The sequence below is a fragment of the Dasypus novemcinctus genome, chromosome 21, assembly GCF_030445035.2.
Source record: "Dasypus novemcinctus isolate mDasNov1 chromosome 21, mDasNov1.1.hap2, whole genome shotgun sequence".
Taxonomy (NCBI): Eukaryota; Metazoa; Chordata; class Mammalia; order Cingulata; family Dasypodidae; genus Dasypus; species Dasypus novemcinctus.
Window position 1 is genome coordinate 67,831,355 of NC_080693.1, and position 26,850 is coordinate 67,858,204.

General features: G+C 36.9%; 1 protein-coding gene across 13 annotated transcripts in view; it reads left to right on the forward strand.

Annotated features, from left to right (window-relative positions):
* Positions 1 to 26,850, forward strand: part of TANC2 (tetratricopeptide repeat, ankyrin repeat and coiled-coil containing 2) — a 593,508-nt gene that overhangs the window by 90,979 nt on the left and 475,679 nt on the right. For all 13 annotated transcript variants that reach the window (XM_071210733.1, XM_071210734.1, XM_071210737.1 and 10 more), the window contains one exon: positions 11,827 to 11,920. Coding sequence is in view for 8 of the 13 variants with exons in the window: in XM_058284490.1 (XP_058140473.1) it covers positions 11,854 to 11,920 (67 nt within the window). In the remaining 5 variants the exon portion in view is untranslated. The remainder of the gene's footprint in view (positions 1 to 11,826; positions 11,921 to 26,850) is intronic.

Consider the following 26,850-nt stretch of genomic DNA (forward strand, 5'->3'; position numbering starts at 1 on the left):
CATGTAATTGGCTCATGCTTGTTTACCCATTCTACCTATTTCCACCTGTTGACTGGAGAATTTACTCCATTTAAATTAACTACTGATAATGTTGCACTTTCTTCTGCCATTTTGCTATTTAGTCTTTGTAAGCTGTATACCCTTTTTTGTTCCTTAATTCTCCCAATAATGTCTACTTTCATATCCCTTCTTATTTTGAAGTTTTCGGTTAATATGTCTTTGAACATTCCCTTTGCCCCTTTCTCTCTTCCTTTTTTGGGCCCCCCCATAACATGTATATTGGTATGCTTGGTAGTGGCCCTACAGATCTGTCAAACTTTTTTTGTTGTTTCAAGTTCTTTTTCCTTTCTGCTCCTCAGTCTGTCTTATTTCAATTGTCGCATTTGAGCTCACTGATTCTTTTTTATTTTTGCAGCTCCAATCTGCTGTTGAAATCATCCTGGGAATTTTTTATTTCAGTTATTGGGGTCTTCAAATCCAGTAGTTTTATTTGGATGAAATATTTCCCCACTTAGTTACACTTTTGTGGTGTGTCATTATTATTTTATTACAATAAATTTTCTATTGGCATGTTAACTTGAATAAGAATGCCATTTTACAAAATTGTAGCTATGAGGTGGGTAATTAGCTTTCAACAAATAAATATTTTATGTTTTATTTCATTCTTTATACATTTCAGGCATTTTTAATAAAATGTTTTAGGACCAGCCAAAAAAAAATCTCTACACTTCAAAAAGTGACCGTCTGTATCTTTAATTTATCCCATCCACCATCCTTTTTTAAATTAATCTTAGAATGTTACCTTGGTTTATTTAAAGACATCAGATTTTTATTCTTTTTAACTTAGTAACTTTTAAATAAGATTTTGTTTTTCTTCTTAAATAATAGTCTTTTTTTTTTCTTTTTGAAACTTTGTAGAAGTATACATAATTATTAGGAAGGTCTGACTTAGGCAGAAGTTTGAAGTATGAATAGAATTTTCTTGTTTCCCTTCAGATAAAATTTAAACTATGTCTAGAATTTTTGGGCCTTTCCCTGGTGCCCATTTACCCCAGTTATGCCTAGTATTCTAGTTAATTCTTAACATTTTTTTTCAATTGGAATTTACTAATAGTGTGTCCCCTTTCCTTTTTACTTTCTTTACTAGGTTAATAATCTGATTAATCAAATCTTTGATCATTATTCTTTCATTTGTTTCCTTACTCAAGTGTTGAGAACCTACCCTGAACTAGGCAATGAAGACAGAAAGATGAATAAGATCAGATTTCTCCACAAGGGATTTGATGTGTATAGTGATATATAGAAGAATGATTATAATTGATTAATTCAGTAAATACTTACTTAGTGCCTATTTATCAGGCATAATTCTCTTAGTTATGGGGTTGCAGCAATGAATTAAGCAAATTTCATGCCCTCATGGGTCTTATATTAGAGTGGAGGAACTGACAGTAAACAAAAAGGTATGTAACATATCAGGTAGTGATAAGTATTTGAAGAAAAATAAAAAACCATGGGAAAAGATGAGTGATGGCTTTGGAGCAAAAATTATATCATAAAAATGTACCCCTTTTGAGTTCAGGAAACTGGTCTATATTAATGAGTCACTGACCAAAAGCCTCCCTGAATAGAAGTGGGGGTGAGAGATGAAGCTTTCTGGGTAACATGGTACCAGTTAGCCAAGGGCAGTTCTCTGGAGAAGTGGGGAGCCCCTCTGAGTAATGAATAGCTGGGGGATGAGTACACTGGTCCTGTTAAATGGGGTATGGATGGGATACCATAGTGTCTATTACAAAGAAGCAGGTTTTTTTTTTCTTCAATGAGTTGTAATAATTTTTCTTAGTGTATTTACAAAGAGTAACACCAGCTTACAACAGTACTTGTTTTTTTAAGTCATTAAATTAAGGTAAAGTAAGTTAAAAGTATGTGATAGGGAAGCCGATATGGCTCAAGCAACTGGGCTCCCATCTACCATATAGGAGGTCCAGGTTTTGTTGCCCAGGGCCTCCTGGTGAAGGCAAGCTGGCCTGTGTGGCAAGCTGGCCCACATGGAGAGCTGATGCAGCAAGATATTGCAACAAAAAGAGATACAGAAGTGAGACAATAAGAGATACAGCAGACCAGAGAGCTGAGGTGGCGCAAGAGAATGATTACCTCTCTCCCACTCCGGAAGGCCCCAGGATCAGTTCCTGGAGCTGCCTGTGTCAAGTAGATACAGAAGAACACACAGTGAATGGACACAGAGAGCAGACAAGGGGGAAGGTATGTGCGAATAAATAAATAAATAAATCTTTTTTTAAAAAAAGTATGTGATAATGCTACTCGAAATTAAAAAAGTATTATACATATTTTAAAAACAGGAACAAAATGGAGTAATACTTTTGAGACTATTTTAATATGACTGCTTGCTTTGCATCACTAGATTTATAAACTTTAGAGTTTCAGCTGATATTTTTAATGGATTTATTAAGTATTCCTTATGTAAGAATAGGCACTAAAGGACAAGGAGCATGGGTTCATATACTGCCTTTATTATTTATTAACTGTTTGACGGTTGGCATGTTATTTAACTTTTCTTTACCTCAACTCCTCCTTTAAAATGTAGCAAATATCACCTATCTTACGGGTTTTTAAAAAGGAAGACTAAATGAGGTCATATATGTGGAATATTTTCTTCATTTGCATATATACACAGAGGATCTAGTATGTAAAAAAATAATTTAATTCTCTTCTAAGAAAATTCAAATTCATGAATTATGAGATTTAACTATTTAAATTTCATGGTATTTTAAAATAGGAAGTATATTTCATATCTATCCTTATGTAATATTTTCGTATTATATATTGTACATAATATTTCTCAAGGCTTTTCTTTCGATGTTAGTGAAGTACTTATCGAACTTAGAATTTCTATTTGTCAGGTAGTCTCTTAAAATAACGTTAGGGGGTAAAAACTAATTCTCGAAGTGAATATGTAAGAGAAATATTTCAGTAAGTGTTTGATGAAATAGATACTTTTGTATTTCTCACCATGTTTATCTTCCGTTCGCGTTATGTCTTTTTATTTTAAAGAAGGTACGGGAGATCGAACCTGACCTTGTACATGGGAAGTAGGCGCTCAACCACTTGAGCTATATCTGCTCACCTGTCTTTGTTTTATACTGTATCTAGTGACTTCGCTAAATTCGCTTAAGTCCAGTAGTTTATAAATTCTTTTAAATTTTCTAAGTAATCAATATTGGTTATGAAAATGGCAATTTTATTCCTAAAATTCATAATTTCTATTTCATATTCTTGCCTTCTTTTACTGGCTAAGATTTCCACGATAATGTTGGTTATAAGTGGTGATAGTGAGGTTCCTGTCACATTGTTCATCTTGGGGGAACATTTTTAAGAATTCACTGTTACATATGATGTTTGCTGTAGGCTTTTTTGTGAATATACTTTTATGTTAAGTTCTCATCTGCCTCTGGTTTTGAACTATTTTTAAAAAATTGAATGAATGTTGAATTCTAGCAGTTACATTTGTTACATATTTTGAGAATATGATTTTTTTCTTCTCCTGTTAATATGGTTTAATTATTGCTATTCATATGGTAAATAAATCTTTTTTATTTTCTGCATTTTGGGATTAAACCTTCATTTGGTACTTACTAATATTTTTTTCTACGTGTTAGTATAGTTGATTTGCCAATATTTTGTTCAGGGTTTTACATCTGTGTTAAAAAGAGATCTCTATTATTTCTTTCTTGTAACAACCTTGTTGTGCTTTTATTTTCAATATTATGCCGTCCTTAGAAATCAAGTTGGGAAATATTTCCTATTTTTCTGCTCTCTGGAACAATTTGCGTAATGATTGGTATTATTTTTTCCTTAAATGTTTGTAGTATTTATTGGTGAAATCATCTTTTAGAGTTTTCTTTGTGAGAATGTTTCTACCTAACTTTTTATTGTAACATTCTCAAACATATAGAAAATTTTAAAGAAATTTGCAGTTAACATATCTATACCCACTATACTACTTAGTATCTACTGTTAACATTTTGCTGTAATTATTTTATCACATATCTGGATTCCTAGCCTTTTATCCATCCATCTATCCATCTTGTTTTTTTTTGTATTTTTTTAAAAGCATTTCAGTAAATTCAGACATCAGTATGCTTTCCCTTGAACATTAAAGCACAAATATTAGCTAGAGTTCAATATTTGTTTCCTTTTTTCTTTTGAGGTAAAATTTACTTAAAATGTGAGCATAAGTCTTAGGTGAATTTTTGTTCAGTTTTGAAAAATGTGTACACCTAAGATACTGAATATTACCATCACCCTAGAAAGTACCCTTATGCCCTTAGTCATTTCCAATACTCACCCTGAAGAAGCAACCATTATTCTCATTTTTTTCCACCATAGATTACTTTTGTCTGTTTGGAATTTGATATAAATAGAATGATAGAACACATACACTTTTGGGTAAGGGTTCCTTCACTCCACTCAGCATATTGTATTTTGAAATCTATTTTGTTCAATTTGTAAATAGTTCATATTTTTTAAAAATTGCTGAGCAGTATTTCAATGTGTGCATATCTCATAGTTTATCCATGCTTCTGTTGATGGACATCTGGGCTGTTTCTAGTTTTTAGCTGTTATGAATAAAGTTGGTGTGGACATTGTTTTAATAGTTTTTTTGTGGACACATGTTTTAATTTCTCATGGTTAAATATAATAGATGAATTTCTAGATCATAAGCTAGGAAAATGTTTGGTTTTATAAGAAACTCTCAGACTTTTCTCCAAATTGATTGTACCATTTTATGCTCCCAAAACAAAGAATGAGAATTTCAGTTGCTTTCCATCCTAGGCAGTATTTGCTGTTGTCAGTCTTTTTAAATTTAGTGCTTTTGATGGTATGTAGTGGTAACTTACTGTAATTTGTATTTCCTCAATGATGAATAATGTTGAGCACTGTTTTTTCTTCTGAGGTGCCGGGGGTCGGGAATTGAACCTGGGACCTCGTGTGTGGGAAGCCGGTGCTCAACCACTGGGCCACATTGGCCTTCCTGAGCTGGCTCCTTTGTTTGTTTTGTCTGTTGTTTGTTCCTGTTCCTTCAGGAGGCCCTGAGAACCAAACCATGGACCTCTCATATGGGAGACAGGAGCTGAACCCCTTGAGCCACTTCTGCTTCCGTGTTGAGCACTTTTAATATGTATATTGGCCATTCATATATTTTCTTCTTTGAAATATCTATACACATCTTTTACCTGTTTTAAAATTTGGTTTTTTGTTTTACTTATTGCAGTTGTACATGTCCTTTATATATTCCTAATATCAGTCCTGATATTTTTTTATTTTGTGATTTTCTCCAACTCTGTGGCTTGCCAATTCATTTTCTTTTGATGAGGAGCTAATTTTTGAATTTTAATCATGTCAATACATTAGTTTTTAAAATAATTATTGATTTGTGTTCCAAGAAACCTTTGCCTACCTCTAAATTATGAAGATATATATTGCCCTATGTTTTCTTCTAGAAGTTTTATTTTAGCCTTTATTTGCTACTTGATTCATTTTGAATTAATTTTTGGGTATAGCATGAGCTACGAGTCAGGGTAGAGTGGGTATCCATTTATCCCAGCAGTATTTATTGAAAAGACATTAATGCCTTGACTGAAAATCAAATAACATGTAAGTTTAGGCCTATTACCAGGCTTATTATTCTCTTCCATTGATCTACTTGTTGATAATTAATGCTGATACCATGCTGTCATAATTCTTGGGGCTTTACAGTAAATCTTAAATTCAGGTGGTATAAGTGCTCCATCTTTTTTGTTAGTTTCAAAGATAGCTTTGAATATTGTAAGTTCTTTTCGTTACCATATTACCATATGCATTTTAGAATTACCATAGCCTCATAATTTCTGCCAAAAAAAGGTCTGCTGAAATTTGAGATTTGTGTTGTCTTGTCTTAGTTTCCTAGCTGCTAAAACAAATACCATTTAATGGGTTTTCTTAGTAATAGGACTTTATTGGCTCACAGTTTCAGAAGCTAGAAGGCTTGCTTCCTCCTGGGATCAGTATCTCCTGGTTGGTTGGCAATCTTTGGGGGTCCTTGGCTTTCCTGTCACATTACAATGTACATGGTGTTGTCTTCTACTTTCTCTTCCATGTTCAATTGACTTCCATCTTTTGGCTGGTCCCCTGTGGCTTTTCCCTTCTCTGTCCAGTTTCCTTTACTTATAAGGACTTCAGCCATATTAGATTAGAGGCCACCATCATTCAGTTTTGGTACACCTTAACTAATAACATCTTCGAAGGTCCTTTTTACAAATGGGTTCACACCCAGCAGAATGTGTGCCAAGACTAAGAACAAGTTTTTCTGGTGGACATAATTCAGCCCCCAACATATCTTTAAAACAATTTGAGGATAATTGAAATCTTAACAATATCAAGCCTTCCAATCCATGAATATGATATATCTCCACATATTTAGGTCTTTAATTTTTTAATCACTGTTTAGTTTCCTAGACTGCTTGAGCAAATACCATGAAATGGTTCAAAAACAGTGGGAAATTATTTGCTTATGGTTTTAAGGCTGGAAAAATGTCCAAATCAAGGTGTCATCAGGTTGATGCTTCCTCTCCAAGACTGTGGCATTCTGCACCTGGCTGCTTTGTCCTTAGCTTGTCAAATGGAAAGGCACATGGCAGCACTGCTGGTCTCTTCCTTCTCTTCTGAGTTCTGTTTCAGCTTCTTGCTTTCTGTGGCTTTTTCTCTCCATGTCTGAATTTCATTCTCTTATAAAGAACACCAGTGATAGGATTAAGACCCATCCTGACTGAGGTGGGACACACCTTAACTGAAATAACTTCATCAAAATGTCCTACCTACAATGGGTTTACACATACATGAATGGATTAAACATAAGAACATGTTTTTATGGGATACATAGAGTTCAAACCACCATAGCAACCCTTTGTAGTTTTTAGTGAAGATGCCTTTTGTTAAGAATTTTATATCTGTGTACATGAGGCATATTGGTCTGTAATTTTCTTTTCTTACAATATCTGTAAGGTTTTGGGATTAAGATCATACTGGCCTCATAAAATGTGTTGGGAAGTACTCCTTCTTTCTTATGTAAAGAGTTTTTGCAATATTGATGTTATTTGTTCCTTAAGTGTTTGGTAGAAATCACTAGTGAAACCATCTGGCCCTGGATTTTTCTTTGTGGAAATACTTTTGGTGACAAATTCATTTCTTTAATAGCCATAGGGCAACCTTGCATCAATTTTGTTAAGTTATATTTTTCAAAGAATTTGTCCATTTCATACCAAATTGTTGCCAGAATTTTTCTTATTTTTAAAAAGCCTTTGTGATCTGAAATGATGCCCCCTCGTTCATTCCTGAAATTGGTAATTTCTCTTTTATTTATTTTTTTCTTTATCAACTTTGTTTGGATATTTCAATTTTATTACTATCTCAAAGATCTAGTGTTTGGTTTGTTGATTTTTATTTTTCATTTGTTTTCTATTTCATTCAGCTCTACTCTTTTACTTTGTTTAGATTTTATGTCTACTTTTGAACTTTTTGAGATGGAATGTTAGAAACTAATTTTTAGCCTTCTCTTCTAATACATGCACTTATGGAATAAATTTCCTTAAAAACATTTCTTTAGTTGCATCCTCTAAGTTTTATAAGTCATATATTTTCATTATCATTCATTGCAAAACATTTGCTGATTTCCATTGTGGCTTATTTTTCTTGACTAATGAGTTATTTGGAAGTGCATCATTTTATATTTAAGCAAGACTTTTTTTTCTAGATTAAAAATGTATTTGCTTCTGTCTTTTTTTTTTTTTTTAAGATTTTTAAATTTTTAATTTACTTCTCTCCCCTTCCCCCGTAGTTGTCTTCTCTCTGTGTCCATTTGCTATGTGTTCTTCTGTGACCCCTTCTATCCTTATAAGCGGCCCCCGGAATCTGTGTGGTTTTTTTTTGTTGTTGTTGCATCATCTTGTTGTGTCAGCTCTCCGTGTGTGCCACGCCATTCTTGGGCAGGCTGCACATTCTTTTGCGCTGGGCTGCTCTCCTTATGGGGTGCACTCCTTGCGCGTGGGGCTCTCCTACATGGGGGACAACCCTGCGTGGCACGGCACTCTATGAGTGCATCAGCACTGTGCATGGGCCAGCTCCACATGGGTCAAGGAGGCCCAGGGTTTGAACCGCAGACCTCTCATGTGGTAGGCAGACACCCTATCCATTGGGCCAAGTCTGCTTCCTTGCTTCTGTCTTAATTGCATTGTTGCCAGGAAATAAATTCTGAAATATTTCAGTCTTTTCAATTTGTTGAGATTTGCTTTATGAACAAATATATGGTCCATTTTGATGTTTTCTTTATTCTTTGTGTAGTCATTTGGAAAAGCACACTATGTATATTTGTTAAGTCTACTTGATTAATCATGTAATTCAAATCTATTTGTCTACCATTTTTTTCTGCTGTTTTATCTCATAGCTATTGATAAAGGTGTTAATGTCTCAGGTGATTATGGATTTGTTTGTGTCACTTTTTTTTCTTATACATACACAGTTTTGCTTCATATGTTTTAAGGTTTTGTTATTGGGTCCTTTCAGATTTAGAGTTATATCTTCCTGTTGGTATGACTTTAATTATTAAGAAACCCCCCTTTTTATTTTTGATAATGCCTGTTGCCTTCAGTCTGCTTTGATATGTATAGCCATATGAACTTCTTTTTAACTGGTCTTTGTATATTTTTTTCATCCTTTTTCTTTGTCTTTCTGTGTTCATATCTTACAGAGTTGTGTCTCTTGTAAGCAACATATGGTTAGATTTTTAGAAACTTAATCTGACAATATTAGTCTTTTAGCAGAATGTTTAGTATAGCAACTGATATAATTTGTTTAAATATACCATCTTACTATTTTTTAATATTTTACCCACATTAACTTTGCTCTTTTTCTCTCATTTCTCATCTCTCATCTCCCATCTTTTGGTTTAATAAAATATCTCTAATTATTTATTTTCTCACTTCAGTTACCTTTTAGTGTGGTTATCATAGAGATTAAAATGTAAATTACTGAGTTTTTACAGTCTGATGTAAATTATTTTGCTGCTTCCTGAACAGTCCAGATATCATAGAAACTTAATATTTATCCCCCTTTTGACTTGTTTGCTATTGTCATGTATTTGAAGCATACATATATTTCAAACTTTACAAGATAAAAACATTATTTTTACAGTCATTATTCATTTGTATTTACCAATATATTACCCTTTCCAATACTCTTCCTTTTTGCATTTGTTTCTTTTTTATGTTACTTACCTTTTATTGGAAGAACTGCCTTTGAGTGTTTCTTTTAGTGATGGATTCTGTGTTTGTTTTTCTGAATTCTCCTTTTTTCATTTTCATTTTTCAAAGATAATTTTTTCCTGGGAATAGGTTTCTTGATTGGTGCCTTCCCTAGGTTAGCCAAACGGCAAAGTTTAGAGTCAGCTGTCAGATTTAGAGGGCATGCAATCCTCCACAAGACTGCTCTCACTTCTGGCACCAACTACAAGTCTGGGGTTCCCCAAACTCTCTCAGATTCAGCAATTTGCTGAAGCAGTCACAGAACTCATTGAAAGCAGTTATACTCATGGTTGCAATTTATTACAGGGAAAGGTACCAATTAAGATCATCTCAGGGAAGAAGCACAGAAGAAGTAGTTCAAGACGGTTCTAAATGGAGAGCTTCCACGGAAAGCTTCCATGTAGAGCTTCTGGTGTCCTTTCCCTGTGGTGTCAGAACATGTTAATCTCCCAGCATTGATGTATGACAGTATACATGGAATACTGCCAACCAGGGAAGCTTGCCTGACCATCAGAGTTCACAGTTTTTGTTGTGATTCCATTACATGGGCATGACTGATTGATTATTAACATGGTTGATATCAGATTCAAGATCAAGTGTCCACCCTAATTCATATGCTTGATCGTTTTGGACCCACACTAAGACTGTTATGTGTTACTATCCTGTAACCCCCAAACCTCATTGTTAATACTGTCCAGTTATGACTGTAGGTTCCCAGGCAAACAGAGGCACTCCTGTCAGGCATAATATTCGAGGAGCCAGAGATTACTTCCAAGAAGTCATGGCTAAAGGCCAGAATTCTATTTGGATAAGAACAAATCCTTCACAATATATAGCACCTCGTTCCTTTCAGAATTTTTACAAGTTCATTGCACTGTCTCATGACATTCATTGTTTCTGTTGAAAATCATTTGTCTATTGTTGATTCTTTAAAGGTTCTCTACCCCCACCCCCATTCCCTTACTATTTTAAACATTTTATTTATCTTTGGTTTTCAGAAGTTTGGCTGTGATTTGCTTACTGATTTTCTTTGTAGTCATTCTGCTTTTGTTTTACAGACTTGAGGATGTGGCTTTATGTCTTTATTAACATTAGAAAATTCTTAGTTGTTATCTCTTCAAACAGTACTCTTCTCATTTTCTCCTCTTTTCCAGGATTTTAATTATATGTATGTTAGAAGTTTTCACTGGATTCCATATACTGCTGTACTATTTTCTGTATTTTTTAGAACTTTATCTCTCTGTGCTTTGTTTTGCTTATTTTTTATTGACCCCTTTCCATTTCACCTTTGATCTGTTCAATCTACTGGAAGCATCAAATACTGACTACACTTTTTGGAAGTTTTGTTATGAAGAAATATAGAGCAGTAATTGGATGTGTGGGAGAAAAAGGAGGGACTTTGGTTTGGTCAGTACATACTAAAGCTTGTGTTTTTTGTTTTTTTTTTTAAGATTTATTTACTTATTTAATTTCTTGCCCGCCCCGCCCCCCTGCCCAACTCCAGTTGTCTGTTCTCTGTGCCTACTGTGTGCTCTTCTTTGTCTGCTTCTGTTGTTGTCAGTGGCATGGGAATCTGTGTTTCTTTTTGTTGCATCATATTGTTGTGCCTGCTCTCTGTGTGTGCGGCACCATTCCTGGGCAGGCTGAATTTTCTTTCGCGCTGGGCGGCTCTCCTTATGGGGTGCACTCCTTGTGTGTGGGGCTCCCCTACATGGGACACCCATGTGGGCCACGGCACTCCTTGTGTGCATCAGCATGGCGCGTGGGCCAGCTCCACATGGGTCAAGGAGGCCCGGGGTTTGAACCACGGACCTCCCATGCGGTAGATGGACACCCTAACCACTGGGCCAACTCTGCTTCCCTAAAGCTTGTTTATGTTATGATTGTAATGATTAAGCAAAGAGAAGGAATTAAAGCTGGGAAAGGGAAAAAAAGGAAGGTGATTTTTAGATAAAAGGTAAGAGAGGATATAATCTAATACACAATTGGGGGGATTTTCCTTTTATAAGAGTGAAACACACAGAATAGGTACTGATTCATGTATATACGTAGTCTTGTGAGATGAAATTCTGGATTGACCAATGGAAACTCTGCAGCTGCTGTAAGTTTCTAGAATCTTAACTGTGTGTCTGCATGTGCACAGATGTATGTGTCATATGGGGAAGTTGTTCAAGAAATGGAGAGTTAAGGAAAAGGAGAGACTGTATTTATAGCTACCTAATAATGTTTTATATTTCTGGGTGTTCTTATTGCTATCCACCTTTATTTCTTGAGGTTCCTATAGTATTGCAGTATACTTTTAGGAAATTATTTAAATATTCCATAGTCTTTTTTTTAATGCAGTTCAGTTTTTTTGTAATATATGTTTAAGCACAATTAATTCCTCATAGTGTATTTCAAATTCACTCTTAATGGTATTTTGAATAGAAAACCAAGTTTCTTTTAACAAACTTTCCCACATTTTCTTTTACAGTTTTGGTAGTACTAGACTAGCACAACCATGTTTCGGAATAGTCTCAAGATGCTTCTTACTGGTGGGAAATCAAGTCGTAAAAACAGGTCAAGTGGTAAGTGATTATGCTATATTTATTCTGTGTAATATTTTACATCTATGTTTATTAATTGCTTTATTTAATTTATAGGAAAGAAACTTTACATTCCTATAGGCTGACATACACTTTAATAGGTAAGAACACTTGGGACACTTATCAGGAGTTATCAGATAAAGGAGGAATTTGTGAAGGAAAAAATTTCTTTCTAATATATGAGAGATTAATGAATCGGTGCATCTAAATATTAGAAACTTTTTAGACCTAAATTTAATTTTTTGGAGTGAATATGTGAAATTATTGCAGTCCATGTGCTATTTGGGGAATGAAACTAAAAATAGGAACCATCCCCAAAGGTTTATACAGAAAGGGGAATGTAAGTTGGAGATTTTTATAGCTATTAAAATGAAGTTTGTGATGATCTCTTTTTAAAAGAAACTTGTGAGGATTCTTAGGTTTTTAAAGTAAAACAAAACAAAATTGCATATATGCTTTCTTTAGGGAAAATATTGAAAAGATGGGGACCGAAATGTTTATTTTCTGATAGTTGACCTTATTTAGTGTTAGTGTGGTTACCCCAGCTTTATTTTGATTAGTGTTTGCAAGATATGACTTGTTCCATTCTTTTACTTTCAACATTTCTTTATGCTTGTACTGTTAATAGCATGTAATTGGGTTTTCTTTTTTTTGGAATTCATTCTGAGAATTTTTGTCTCTTTAAAGGGTATTTTGATTGCTTTACATTAATGCACTTAATGATATATTTGGGTTTAAATTTAACATATTACTGTGTACTTTCATTTGTCCTGCCAGTTACATACTTCTTTTTCCTTTCTTGCTTTTTGATTGATCAAAACATTTTTTATTATTTCATATATTCCACTACTAACTTGGAAATTGTATTTTATAATTGTTTCAGTGGTACCCCACATCAGTCATTAACTTATCAAAGTTTGATATTAATTAGTACCTTTATGTTCTTTTCTGGAGAATGCAAGAGCCTTGGATTCTTTTCACCTCTCCTAACTCTGAAGTGTTTTTGCATGTATTTTAATTTTGTCAGTATTTTAAATAGAAAAAGACATTATTACTGTTGTTTCATTATAGTCTCTGCTATTTACATTTACCACATATTTGATCTCTTCATTTCTTCCTACCTCTCTGACTTTCTAGCTGGGGTCATCTTTCCTATTGTCTGAATAATGGCTTATAGAATTTCCTTCAGTGGTGATTTTCTTATGGAAAATTCACTTGGCTTTTTTTTCCCCGCCCATCTGAAAATGTCTTTATTTTGCTTTCATTTCTGAATGATATTTTTCCTGGGATTGAAATTATGGGTTGGCAGTTATTTTCTTTTAGCACCTGATGATATTGTTCATTGTCTTCTGGCTTCTTCCATACTTCTGTGAAAAATCAGTGTGCAGTCTAATTACTGCTCCTTTAAAGGTGATATTCTCTTTTTTCTCTCACTTTCTCTCTCTCTCTCACAGCAGTTTTATTGAGATATATTCAGGTACCATGCAACCCATTCAAAGTGTACAATCAGTGGCCTTTAATATAATCACAGAGTTGTGCATTTATCATCACAATCAATTTTATTTATTTTTTAATAAGATTTATTTTTTATTTATTCCCCGCCCACCCCCCAGTTGTCTGCTCTCCATGCCCATTTGCTGTGCGTTCTTCTGTGACCACCTCTATCCTTATCAGCGGCACTGGGAATCTGGGTTTCTTTTTGTTGCATCATCTTGTTGTGGCAGCTCTCCATGTGTGCGATGCCAATCTTGGACAGGCTGCACTTTCTTTCGTGCTGGGTGGCTCTCCTTCAGGGGCGCACTCCTTGCACGCGGGGCTCTCCTGTGTGGGGGACACCCCTGCGTGGCACGGCACTCCATGCACGCATCAGCACTGCACATGGGCCAGCTCCACACGGGTCAAGGAGGCCCGGGATTTCAACCTCGGACCTCCCGTGTGGAGGCGGATGCCCTATACGTTGGGCCAAATCCACTTTCCCACAATCAATTTTAGAACATTTTCATACTTTTAAAAATTCTCTTACTGTAATACAATCTAAAAGTACCCATTTAGCCACATTCAAATATATAATTCTGTAGTGTTAATTACATTCACAGTGTTGTGCTACCATTTCCACCATCCATTATGAAAACTTTTCTTCATCCCAAACAGAAATGCTGTACCAATGAAGCTTTAACTCTGCATTCCCTTCCTGTACCCTGGACCCTGGTAACGTCTGTTCTTGTTTCTGACTATGAATTTGCTATTCTAATTATTATTATTTTTTGGTTTTTCTTTACATGAATATTTTTTGTTTTGTTTTTGTTACTTTTTGTTTTTCTAATTATTTCTTATTAGTGGGGCCATACAATATTTGTCCCTTTGTGTCTGACTTACTTTATTCATCATGATGTCTTCAAAGTTCATCCATGTTACATGTATCAGAACTTCATTCCTTTTATTGGCTGAGTTATATTCTATTGTATACATATAAAACACATCTTGTTTATCCATTCATTCCTTTATGGACACTTGGGTTGCTTCCATCTTTTGGCAGTTGTGGATAATGCCACCTGGGCAGGCTGAACTTTCTTTCGCACTGGGCGGCTCTCCTTATGGGGCGCACTCCTTGTGCGTGGGGCTCCCCTATGCGGGGACACCCCTGCATGGCCTGGCACTCCTTGCATGCATCAGCACTGCACGTGGGCCAGCTCCACACGGGTCAAGGAGGCCCGGGGTTTGAACCGCGGACCTCCCATGTGGTAGACGGACGCCCTAACCACTGGGTCAAGTTCGCTTCCCCAAAAAAGCACTTGACCATACTTGTGAGGGTCTATTTTTCAACCATAAATTTGGTTTCAGTGGTCTATTGTGTCTGTCTTTAGGCCAGTGCTATGCTGTTTTTACCACTATAGGTAGGTATTATGATTTAAAGTCTGGAGATGAGGGTTCACATTCTCTTTTTTTTTTTTTGATGTTTCTGACTATTCAGGACTCCTTACCCTGCTAAATAAATTTAATGATTGTGTTTTCAATTTTTTCTTTAATGTTGGTGGAATTTTTATCGAGATTGCATTAAACCTGTATATCAAGTTGAGTAGAATTGACATCTTAATGATATTTAGTCTTCCAATCTGTAAGCATGGAATGTTCTTCCAGTTATTTAGGGCTTTTTTGATTTGTTTTAACATTGAGTTGCTGTGTTCTGAATACAAGTGCTTTATATCATTGGTTAAGTTTATTCCTGATTGAGTTTTATCTGTCATTTTATTTTCACCACTCTTTTGACACTTTTAGTTACTTTTATTGATATAATCTTCATTTCTGGACTCTCTTCCAGGCCCCTCTCTCCTGTCTTTTCTTTTCAGGCTCTGACACACCCTTTAGTATTTCCTGAAATTCTGGTCTCTTGCTTAGAAATTCTCTCCGTTTCTGTTTATCTGTGAATATTCTAATTTCGCCCTCATTTTTGAAAGACAGTCTTGACTGAATATAAGATTCTTGGCTGGAAGTTTTTCTCTTGTAGTATCTTAAATATATCAGACCACTGTCTTCTTGCCTCCATGGTTTCTGGTGAGAAATCAGCACTTAATCTTATTGGATATCCCTTATATGTTATGCATTGCTTTTCTCTTGCTGCTCTCAGAATTCTCTCTTTGTCTTTGGCCTTTGACATTCTGATGAGTATGTGTCTTGGAGTTGGTCTGTTTGGATTTTTTTGGATGGGAGTACATTGTGCTTCTTGGACAGGGATATCTATCTCCTTCAATAGGGTTGGGAACTTTTCTACCATTATTTCTTTAAATATTCCTTCTGCCCCTTTTCCCTTCTCTTCTCCTTTTGGGACCCCCATGACATGTATGTTTGCACGCCTTTGCTGTCATTTAGTTCCCTGAGACTTTGTTCAATTTTTTCCATTCTTTTCTTTATCTCTTCTTTTGTATGTTCACTTTCAGAGTTCATTTCTTCAATCTTACCAATCCTTTCTTCTGCCTCCCTAAATGTGCTATTTTATGATTCCAATGTTTTTTTAATTTCATTTATTGTACCTTTCATTCCCATAAGATCTGCTATTTTTGTATGTATGCTTTCAGATTCTTCTTTGTGCTCATCCAATCTCTTCTTAAATATCCTTCATCTCTTTAGCCATCTCATTGAATTTATTATAGAAATTTGTTTGAACATTTAATGATTAGTTTTCGCAACTCCTTTAAGTCATTTGGAGAGTCATCTTGTTCCTTCAACTGGGCCATAGCTTCCTGTTTCTTGGTGTGGATTGTAATTTCTTGTTGGTGTCTTTACATGTGGCTTACTAGAGTATTTTTTCTGGGTGCAGTTTTTCTCTTTAGTTTAGGGCTTCCTATCCTTTCACCCTTGCTGGTTGTGCAGTAGGAGTCAAGCATGTAGTTGGTGCTATAAGCAAGCTGTGGAGGCTCAAGCTGCCCTCATTGTGCCAGGGACCAATGAAGCTTCTTCCAACTTTCTCCTTTGCCAGAGGTAGGGACAGAGTCACAGCTGTGTGGAATAATCCCAGTGCAGGTCTAGATTGTAGTTGCCCAGAGAGACTGATGAAGCTTCACGTCCTTTTCTCCCCTGCCTGGGGTGGGGATGGAGCTGTAGGTGTGGGCAGCAATCTCTGCAGTGCAGGTCCAAGATGACCGCAGTTGCCCTGGTAGACTTCTGATATTCAGTCTATGCCAGCTAAAGTTACCTGCAGTTACCTGTATGGGCTGGTGCAGGCTCCTCAGCCTCCTCTCTGCCAGAGGTGGGGCTGAAGTTTAGGCTGGGGCTGCAGGCTGATCTGGGTGAAAGAAACTGGTTCCTGCTAACACTGAGAGTTTCAGTCAGCCGGGCTTCCCCTCCGGCTGGGGGCGGAGTCAGAATGGCAGCCACTGACCTCTTTCTGACTGGGGCTGGTTCACACCCCAGCTGTTCCCAGGGTTATATTTTTTGGCAGCCAAGTCTACCAACCAGTAGCCGAAATCGGCAGCCAACCATCTCCTCCTCCCCAGTTTCTGGGAAATGGAGCTTCCAATTCCAGCCACAGACCAGCTCCTGGAGCAGCTCATGCTGCCAGAGTAGGACAATCTCCGGCCTCCGCGGCTTGGCCAGTAATTTCCCGGAGAGACTGGTGCAGGACCCCGCAGCTTCTTCCCTGCTGGAGGCGGGGGTCCTAGGCTAGAGCTGCAATATGATCTGGATGGAAAGAAGCCAGTCCCCACAGTACTGTGATCTTCAGTCCGCTCTGCTTCCCCTTGTGCCAGGTGTAGAGTTAAAATGGCGGCTCCTGGCCTCTTTCTGACTTGGACAGGCTCAAACTTTAGCTCTTCTCAGGATTATACTGTAGCCCGCTGAATTTACTCATCTGTAGCTGAAATTAGTGCCCAACCGTCTCTACCTCCCCCGTTTGGGGGAAGTGGAGCTTTCAATTCCAGCTGCGGAACAGTTCCGGAGGCAGCTTGTGTGCCTCTGGTGGAGGATGGGCACTGGCCTCTGTGGTTTGGATCGCTCTACTTTCAAATTTTCTCTGCAGATGGGCAGTCTCCTCCTCTCACTCCTTCAAGGACGTTGCAGGATGCTCTTCTGGTCTCCTGGAGTCCCCAAAGAGGTGCTTCAGCTAGTCCAGAGAGCCTGGGTGTTTGCTAACTGCCCTGTAGCTGGAGGTGACTCTAGGAGCTCCTTACTCTGCTGCCATCTTGCTGGTTCTCTCGGTATATTAACTTTAAAAAAAAAAACAAATCAGTTATATTGATGATGCATATTAATACAGCATACAGTTCATCCAAAGTATATAATCAATGGTATTTGGTATAACCACATAGATGTACACTCATCATTTCAATCATTATTGGAATATTTTCATTGTTTCAATAATAATAACAATAAACAGAAAAACCCACAAACAAGAAAGTTCATCATCTCTCAATCTCTCTACTTCCCCTGTTGTACACAGCTACTATTTTTGGCTATTCTTGCACAGTTATTTATTTGTTTATTAAGCAGTTTTATTGAGATATATTCATATAACATATGATCTATCCAAAGTGTATAATTAATGGCTTTTAGTATAATCACAATATTGTGCATTCATCTTCACAAAAAAATTTAGAACAGTAAAGTGGATGTGGCTCAAGCAGTTGGGTGCCTGCCTACCACATGGGAGGTCCCAGGTTTGGTTCAGGGTGCCTCCTAAAGAAAACTAGCAAGACAGAGGGCTAGTGCAAAGGGCTAGCACAGTTAGATGATGCAACAAGATGATGCATGGAGATGACACAATGAGGAGACACTAGGAGGAAATACAGTGAAATACATAAGAAGCAGGGGGTGGAGGTGGCTCAAGTGATTGGGCACCTCCCTCCCACATGGGAGGTCCTGGGTTTGGTTTCCAGTGCTTCCTAAAAAGTTGAGCAGACACAGAGAGCAGACAGTAAGCACAAACAACACGTCGGGGGCAGAGGGTGGGGAGAAATAAATAAATCTTTAAAAAAAACCCACCATGCTCTTAAAAAATTTAGAACAATTTCATTACTCCAAAAGAAAAACTCTATACCCCTTAGCATTCCTTCTCCAGCCCTACATAACTAATAGTCTAATTTAATCTCTAGAAATTGATTTATACTTACATTTTATATAAATGGTGTCATACAATATATTACACAGTATATTTAGTTCATGGTAACACAGTCATGCAATATTTGTCCTTTTGTGTTTGGCTTGCTTCACTCAACATAATGTGCTCCAGGTTCATCCATGTTGTCATATGTTTTACGACTTCATTTCTTCTCACGGCTGCATAATATTCCATTGGATAAATACACCATAGTTTGTTTATCCATTCATCAGTTAATGGACACCTAGGTTGTCTCCAGCTTTTGGCAATTGTGAATAGTGCCGTTATGAACATCAGTGTGCAGATATCTGTGTCACTGCTTTCAGTTCTTCTGGTTATATAACTCAGCAGTGGTATTGCCAGGCCATGTGGCAAATCTGTATTCAACCTCTGTAGGAATTGCCAAATAGTTCTCCACAGTGGCATTCCCACCAACTGTGAATAAGTGTTCCTATTTCTCCAGATCTTCTCCAACACTTGTAGTTCACTGTCTTTTTATTAGTGGCCATTCTGGTAAGTGTGAAATGGTATCTATTGTAGTTTTGATTTGCAGTTCCCTAGTCATTAGTGATGTTGAGCATTTCTTCATGTGTTTTTTTGCCATTTGTATTTCTTCTTTACAAATGTCTATTCAAGTCTTTTGCCCATTTTTTAATCAGATTGTTGTCTTTATTGTTGAATTGTTGTATCTCTTTATTTATCATGGATATTAAATGCTTATCTGACATGTGATTTCCAAATATCTTCTCCCATTGAGTTGGTTGCCTTTTCATCCTTTTGACAAAATCCTGTGATATGCAAAAGTGTTTAATTTGAGGAGATCCCATTTATTTTATAGATAAAATGTACTTTATCTGTTTTTTCTTTTGTTGAGCATGTTTTGGGTGTAATGACCAAGAAACCACCACCTACCACGTAACTTCTTTATGAAGTTTCCTTACCTTTTCTTCCAGTGGTTTTATGGTGCTGGTTTTTATAATTTGGTCTTTGATCCATTTTGAGTTGATTCTTGTATAGGGAGTGAGATAGGGTTCCTCTTTCGTTGTTTTGGTTATACATATCCAGTTGTCCCAGCACCATTTGTTGAAGTCCCATTAACTTGGACATGGTAGGTTTGTTAAAAACACGTTGGTGGGGGCATATTTGGGACATTGGAATTGTCCTGCATGACGTTGCAATCATGGATACAGGCCACTGTACATTTTGACATAACTTAGAAAATTGTGCAGGCAGAGCATAAACTATAATGTAAACTAAAATTCACAGTTAGTGGTAGTGCTTCAATATGTGTTCATCAGTTGTAAAAAATGTACCACACAATGAAGGATGTTGTTAATGTGTGAAACCGTGAGTGGGAGAGGGAATGGAACATACGGGAATCCTGTTTATTTTTTATGTAACATTTATGTAATCTAAAGTTTATTTAAAATAAAAAACAAAACAAAACTGAAGCAAACAAAAAAACCAATTGGCTGTAGAGGTTAGGGTTTATTTCCAGATGCTCAGTTTTATTCCATTGTTTGATGTATCTATGTGTATGTTAGTACCAAGCTGTGTTTTTTCCTTGTTGTTGTTGTTTTGAGGTACCAGGGCTGGGGATTGAACCCAGGATCTCATATGTGGGAAGCCAGCGCTCAACCACTGAGTCACGTCAGCTTCCCTGAGTTAGTCCCCCCCCCCCCATTTGTTTGTCTGTTGTTTTGATTTAAGGAGTCTGCGGGACCCAAACCCGGGACCACCTATGTGGGAAGCTGGTACTGAATCATTTGAGCTACAATCCACTCCCCACCATGCTGTTTTGACCACTGTAGCTTTATAATATGTTTCAAGGTCAGGCAGTGAAATTCTTCCCATGTCGCTATTCTTTTTTAGAAAGCTTTTGGCTATTTGAGTGCACTTTCCCTTCCAAATGAATTTGATAATTAAGTTTTCTATTTTTGCAAAGTAGGCTGTTGGAATTTTGATTGGTATTGCATTGAATTTATAAATCAGTTTGGGTAGGATTGACATCTTCATGGTATTTAGTCTAGCAGTCCATGAATGCTGAATGTCTTTTCATTTGTTCTTCTTGATTTCTTTTAAAATTGTTTTGTAGTTTTCTGCATATAGGTCCTGTATTCCTTTGGTTAAATTAATTCCTAGGTATGTGAGTCTTTTTGTTGCCATTGTAAATGGAATTTTCCCCCGATTTCCTCCTCAAATTGTTCAATATTAGTGTACAGAAACATTACTGATTTTTATATGTTGATTTGTATCCTGCCACTTTGCTGAACTCATTTATTAGCTCAAGTAGCTTTGTTGTAGACATTTCAGAATATTCTAAATATAGGATTATGTCATCTGCAAATAGTGCAAGTTTTACTTTTCTTGTTTTATTTGGATGCCTTTTATTTTTAATTTTTTTTATTGTCATATTGCTTTAGCCAAGACCTTCTAGTAAAATGTTGAGCAACGATGGTGACAGTGTGCATCCTTGTCTTCTTCCTGATCTTGGAGGGAAAACTTTCATCCTTTCCCCCATTGAGTATGATATTGGCTGTGCATTTTTCATATATATATATGCCTTTTATGATATTAAGGAATTGTCCTTCTATTCCTGTCTTTTAAAGTTTTTATTAAGAAAGGAGCTGTATTTTGTCAAATGCCTTTCCTGCATTAATTGATGATCATGTGGTTTTTTCCTTTCAATTTGTTAATGTGGTGTATTAAATTGATTGATATTCTTTTCTTAAACCAGCCTTGCATACTAAGAATGAATCCCACTTGGTTGTGATATATAAATCTTTTGATATGCTGTTGGGTTCTATTTGCAAGTATTTTGGGGGGGAGTTTTTACATATGTGTTCATTAGAGAGACTGTTTTGTAATTCTCCTTTCTTGTAGTGGCTTTATCTGGCTTTGGTATTAGGATGATGTTGTCATAAAATATGTTGGGTAATTTTCCCTCCTCTTCAATTTTTTGAAAGGATTTAGGGAGCATTGATGTTTATTCTTCTCAAAATCCTTGCTTGAATTCACCTGTGAAGCTATCTGGTCCTGGACTTTACTTGGTTGGCAGGTTTTTGAGGACTGATTCAGTCTCTTTAAATGTGATAGGTTTGTTAAGTTATTGAATTTCTTGTAGCATCATTGTAGGTTTTTGTGCATTTCTAGGAATTTGTCCATTTCGTCTAGGTTGTCTAGTTTGTTGGCATACAATTTCTCATAATATCCTCTTAGGAACCTTTTTGTTTTTGTGGGGTCAGTCATAACTTTCCCCCTTTCATTTCTGATTTTATTTATTTGCATCGTCTCTCTTTTTTTCTTTGTTAGACCAGTTAGGGGCTTTTCAATTTTACTGATCTTCTCAAAGAACTAGCTTTTTTTTTTTTTTTAGTTTTTATTTTTAAGGTACTGGGGGCTGGAGGATGAACCTGGGACGTCTTATGTGGGAAGCCAGCGTTCAATCACTGAGCCACATTGGCTCCCCTGTTAGTTTTTACATTGTTTTTCTTGTTGTTTGTTTCTGGTTTCCTTCAGAGACACTGGGAACCAAACCCAGGACCTACCGTGGAAACAGGCTTGAGCCACATCTGCTCCTGTCAAAGAATCAGATTTTGATTTTGTTGATTTTCTCTATTGTTTTTTTGTTTTCAATTTCATTTATTTCTGCTCTAATCTTTATTATTTCTTTCCTTCTGCTTGCTTTGGGATTGGGTTGCTCTTCCTTTTCTAGTTTCTCAACTTCATTTAGTTCATTGATTTTAGCTCTTTCTTCTTTTTAAATATAGGCTTTTAGGGCTATAAATTTCCTCCTCAAGACTGTCTTAAAAAAAACAACAACACAACAACCTGGCTTCATTTATCCCCTAAGTTTTGATTACTTGTGTTTTCATTTTCATTTGTCTCAATATATTTGCTGATTTCACTTGCAATTTCTTCTTTGACCACTGATTGTTTAGGAGTGTGTTGTTTAGCCTCCACACATTTGCAGATTTACCTCTTCCCTATCTAATATTGATTTCCCGTTTCATTCCTTTATGATCTGGGAAGATGCTTTGTATAACTTCAGTCTTTTTATATTTATTGAAACCTGCCTTGTGGCCTAACATGATGTGTCCTGCAGAAAGATCAATGAGCACTTGAGAAGAATATATAATCTACTGTGTTTGGATGTACCATTTTGTATATGTCTATTAGGTCTATGTCCTTTATCATATTGTTCAAGAACTCTGTTGCCTTCTTGATCTTCTGTCTAGTTGTTCTATCTAATAATGTGAGTGGTGTGTTGAAGTCTCCAACGATTATTGTAGATATGTCTGTTTCTCCCTTCAGTATTGCCAAGAGTTTGTCTCATGTATTTTGGGGCACCCTGGTTAGGTGCATAGATATTTATGACTGTTATTTATTCCTGGTGGATTGTCCCTTTTATTAATATATAATGACCTTCTGTATCTCTCACAATTTTTTTTCATTTAAAGTCTGTTTTGTCTAATATTAGTACATCTATCCCTACTCCTTTTTTTTTTTTTAAGATTTCTTTCTTTCTTTCCCCTCCCCCCACCCCGGTTGTCTGTTCTCTGTGTCTATTTGCTTCGTCGTCTTCTTTGTCCACTTCTGTTGTTGTCAGTGGCACTGGGAATCTATGTTTTTTTGTTGTTGTTGTGTCATCTTGTTGTGTCAGCTCTCCGTGTGGGCAGTGCCGTTCTTAGTCAGGCTGCACTTTGTTTTGTGCTGGGTGGCTCTCCTTATGGGGCGCACTCCTTGCGCATGGGGCTCCCCTACGCGGGGGACACCCCTGTGTGGCACGGCACTCCTTGCGCGCATCAGCACTGCGCATGGGCCACCTCCACACGGGTCAAGGAGGCCCGGGGTTTGAACTGCAGACCTCCCATGTGGTAGACGGACACCCTAGCCACTGGGCCAAGTCCACTCCCCCTGCTCCTTTTTTGATTATTACTTGCATGGACTATCTTCTTCCACTCTTTCACTTTCAGCTGGTTTGTATACTTGGGTCTTAGATAAGTCTTTTATAAGTAGCAAGTAGATGACTCATGTTTTTTGTTTTTTGTTAAGGTTTATTTTATTCTCCCCTTCCTTTCCCCTTCCCCCCACCCTGCTGCTTTTGCTGTCTGTATCCATTCGTGCTGTGGATCTTCTGTATCTATTTCTTTTTGGTTTTCTCTCTTCATTTTTTTCTCCTCTAGGATTCACTGGGATTTGATCCTGGGGACCTCTGATGTGGAGAGAGGTTCCCTGTTAATTGTGGATGGCTCATGGTTCTGTCAGCCTGTATCTTTTTTTTACCCCCCATACCAGGGGTGGTGGATTGAACCCGGGATATCATATGTGGGAACCCAGTGCTCAACCACTGAACTACACTGGCTTCCCTGAGTTGGTTTTTTGGTTTGCTTTCCTTGTTGGTTTGTTTTTTTTTTTTTGAGTCACCAGGAACTGAATCTGGGACTGCCCATGTGGGAGGTGGGTGGGCAACCACTTGAACCACTTCTACTCCCAGCCTGTATCTTTTTAATGGGGAATTTAATCCATTCACATTCAGTGATATTACTGTAGATGCATTATTTACATCTACCATTGTATTCTTTGGTTTTCATATGTCATATCTTATTTTCCTCTGTCCTTTTATTCTTTTGGTTATACTTTCTGCTATTCTTTCTTTTGTCCTCTCCTTCAAGCCTTTCTCTCCTGTCTTTTTCTTTCAGGCTCTAAGACTTCCTTTAATATTTCCTGCAAAGGTGGATTCTTTTTTAATGAATTCTCTTAGTTTTTGTTTGTTTGTGAGTATTTTAAACTCACCTTCATATTTAAAGGACAGTTTTGCCGGATAAATAATTCCTAACTGGCAACTTTTCTCTTTGAGTATCCTAATTTTTATAAATAATACCACTGTCTTCTTGTCTTTATGGTTTCTGATGAGAAATCTGCACTAAGTCTCACTGGGCATCCCTTGTATGTGATCGTTTGCTTCTTACTTGCTGCTCTGAGAATTTTCTCTTTATCTTTGACATTTGACATTCTGAGTAGTATGTTTCTTGGGGTAACTCTATTTGGATTTATTGTGATTGGGGTACATCGTGCTTCTTGGACATGTAAGTTCATTTCTTTCATAAGAGTTTTGAAATTTTCAGCTATTATTTCCTCAAATACTATTTCTGCTCCCTTTCCCTTCTTTTCACCTTCTGGAAGTCCCATGTGTGTTATTGCATTTTATGTTATCATTCAACTCCCTGAACCTTAGTTTTTCCCCTTCTTTTCTCTCTCTCTTCTTTTCTTTTTCAATTTAGCTATTCTGTCTTTGGTATCACTTATTCTTTTCTTCTGTCATTTTAGGTCTGCTGTTGTATGCCTCTAATGTGCTTTTGATCTCACCTGTTGTGTCTTTCATTCCCTTGAGCTGTTACTTTTCAGGTTTTCAATTTCTTCTTGTGTTTACTCAATGTCTTCTTGATGTCCTTTTCCTTTTTTATCCTTTTATTTCAACTTATTAATTTGATTTGGAAATTTATGTACATCTCATTGGTTGTCTCAAATCCTGTGTATCTTTTGGGGCTTGATATATTCCTTTGCTTGGGACATTTCTTCCATTTTCTTAGTATGGCTCTTAATTTTTTGCTGATGTCTAGGCATCTGATTATGGTGGTGAGTTTACTCAGATGCTTAATTTCTCTCTCTTTTAGGGATTTAGTGGCAGGAGGCTGTGTGTTACTGCTGTTCTTTGATTTTTGGTTCAGCTTCAGACTCTAGGATTGTCCCAGTTGCTCAAAACTGGGCTCTGGATCCAGTAATGGGCTGCAGATGAACTTCCTAGGGTGAGAGAGGCTATAAAGGCCAGCAAAAGCTTCTCTCACTTATATAATTTCCTCACATGCACTTCCTTTGTCTGCCAGCATGTGGGGCACTTTAGCAGCCCTCTCAGTTCAAAGCCTGGTTGGAGTGTTTGCTGCCTCAGGGACTGGTTTAATGTGATACAGATTCCTGCCTGGAGGCTAAGAGTCTCAGGTTTCAGTCTTTCTCTGTAGTCCAACCTTTGCCGGCACCCTCCTGCCTTTTCCCGGGTATTCAAAACAATCAGTCCTGGTTAGTAGTGGGAGATGGAGATGGTTGGATCTGTTTAGTCCCAACTCTCTTTTTAGTCCTGAACTCACTTCCAAGGCAAACAATGGCATGGCCCCTCCTGGCTTGGAAGGGTTTTTGGTACACAGCAGATCAAATTTGTGGATCAAAAGCTGAGTAAACCTTAGACTGTGTCCCTCTGTCTTCCCTTCCCTTGCGAGTTGGATTCCTGGGGCCCCTGTTGTCTGTAGCCAGTGGCCCAGAGGCCTGAGACTTCAAATGTATCTACAGTGTAGAGTAGACTGTTAGCAGCAGCAGTTGCCACTTTTAACGCACAGTTTTGCCATCTTGATTCTTTTCCTTTGTCCCTGTCTCTTCTGGGCAGTCTCCAGTTTTCCCCTTGTATCCTAAACCCTAGAAGATTTTTTCTAGGCTATTTCTCCCTGTCCTCTGGGAAGGAAGAGAGTCCCGTGTCTTTCTAATCGACCATCATCCTGGAAGTCCTCTAAATTAACTTTTTAAAGAACTGCCAAAATGTTTTCCATAGCAGTTGCACTATTTTACATTACCACCAGTGATGAGCGAGTGTTCCTATTTCTCTATATTCTCCCCAATACCTGGTTTCTATTTTTATAAATAATAGTTATTCTAGTGGGTATGAAATGGTATCTCATTGTGGTTTTGATTTGCATTTCCCTAATCACTAATATTGGGCATCTTTTGCCAGTGCTTTTTGTCCATTTGTATATCTTTGCAGAAATGTCCATTCAAGTATTTTGCTTATTTTTCATTTGGGTTGTTTTCTTTTATTATTGAATTGTAGGATTTCTTCATATATTCTGGGTATTAAATCCTTATTGGATATGTGGTTTCTTAGTGTTTTCTCTCGTTTTCTAGGTTGTCTCTCTTCTTTCACAATGAAGTCCTTTGATACAAAAAAGTTTTTTAAGTTTGATGAAGTCCCATTTATTTCTTTTTTCTTTTGTTGCTCATGCTTTTGATGTAAAGTTGAAGAAACCATTGTCTAACACAAGGTCCTGAAGATAGTTCTCTGTTTTTTTTCTAGAGTTTTATAGTTTTGGTTCTTATATTTAGGTCTTCGATCCATTTTGAGTTTACTTTTGTATATGGTGTGAGGTAGGGTTTCACCTTCATCCTTTCACATATGGATATCCAGTTTTTCCCGCACCATTTGTTGGAGAGACTATACTTTTCTCTTTGAGTGTACTTGGAACCCTTGTCAAAAACCAGTTGACCATAGATGTGAAGA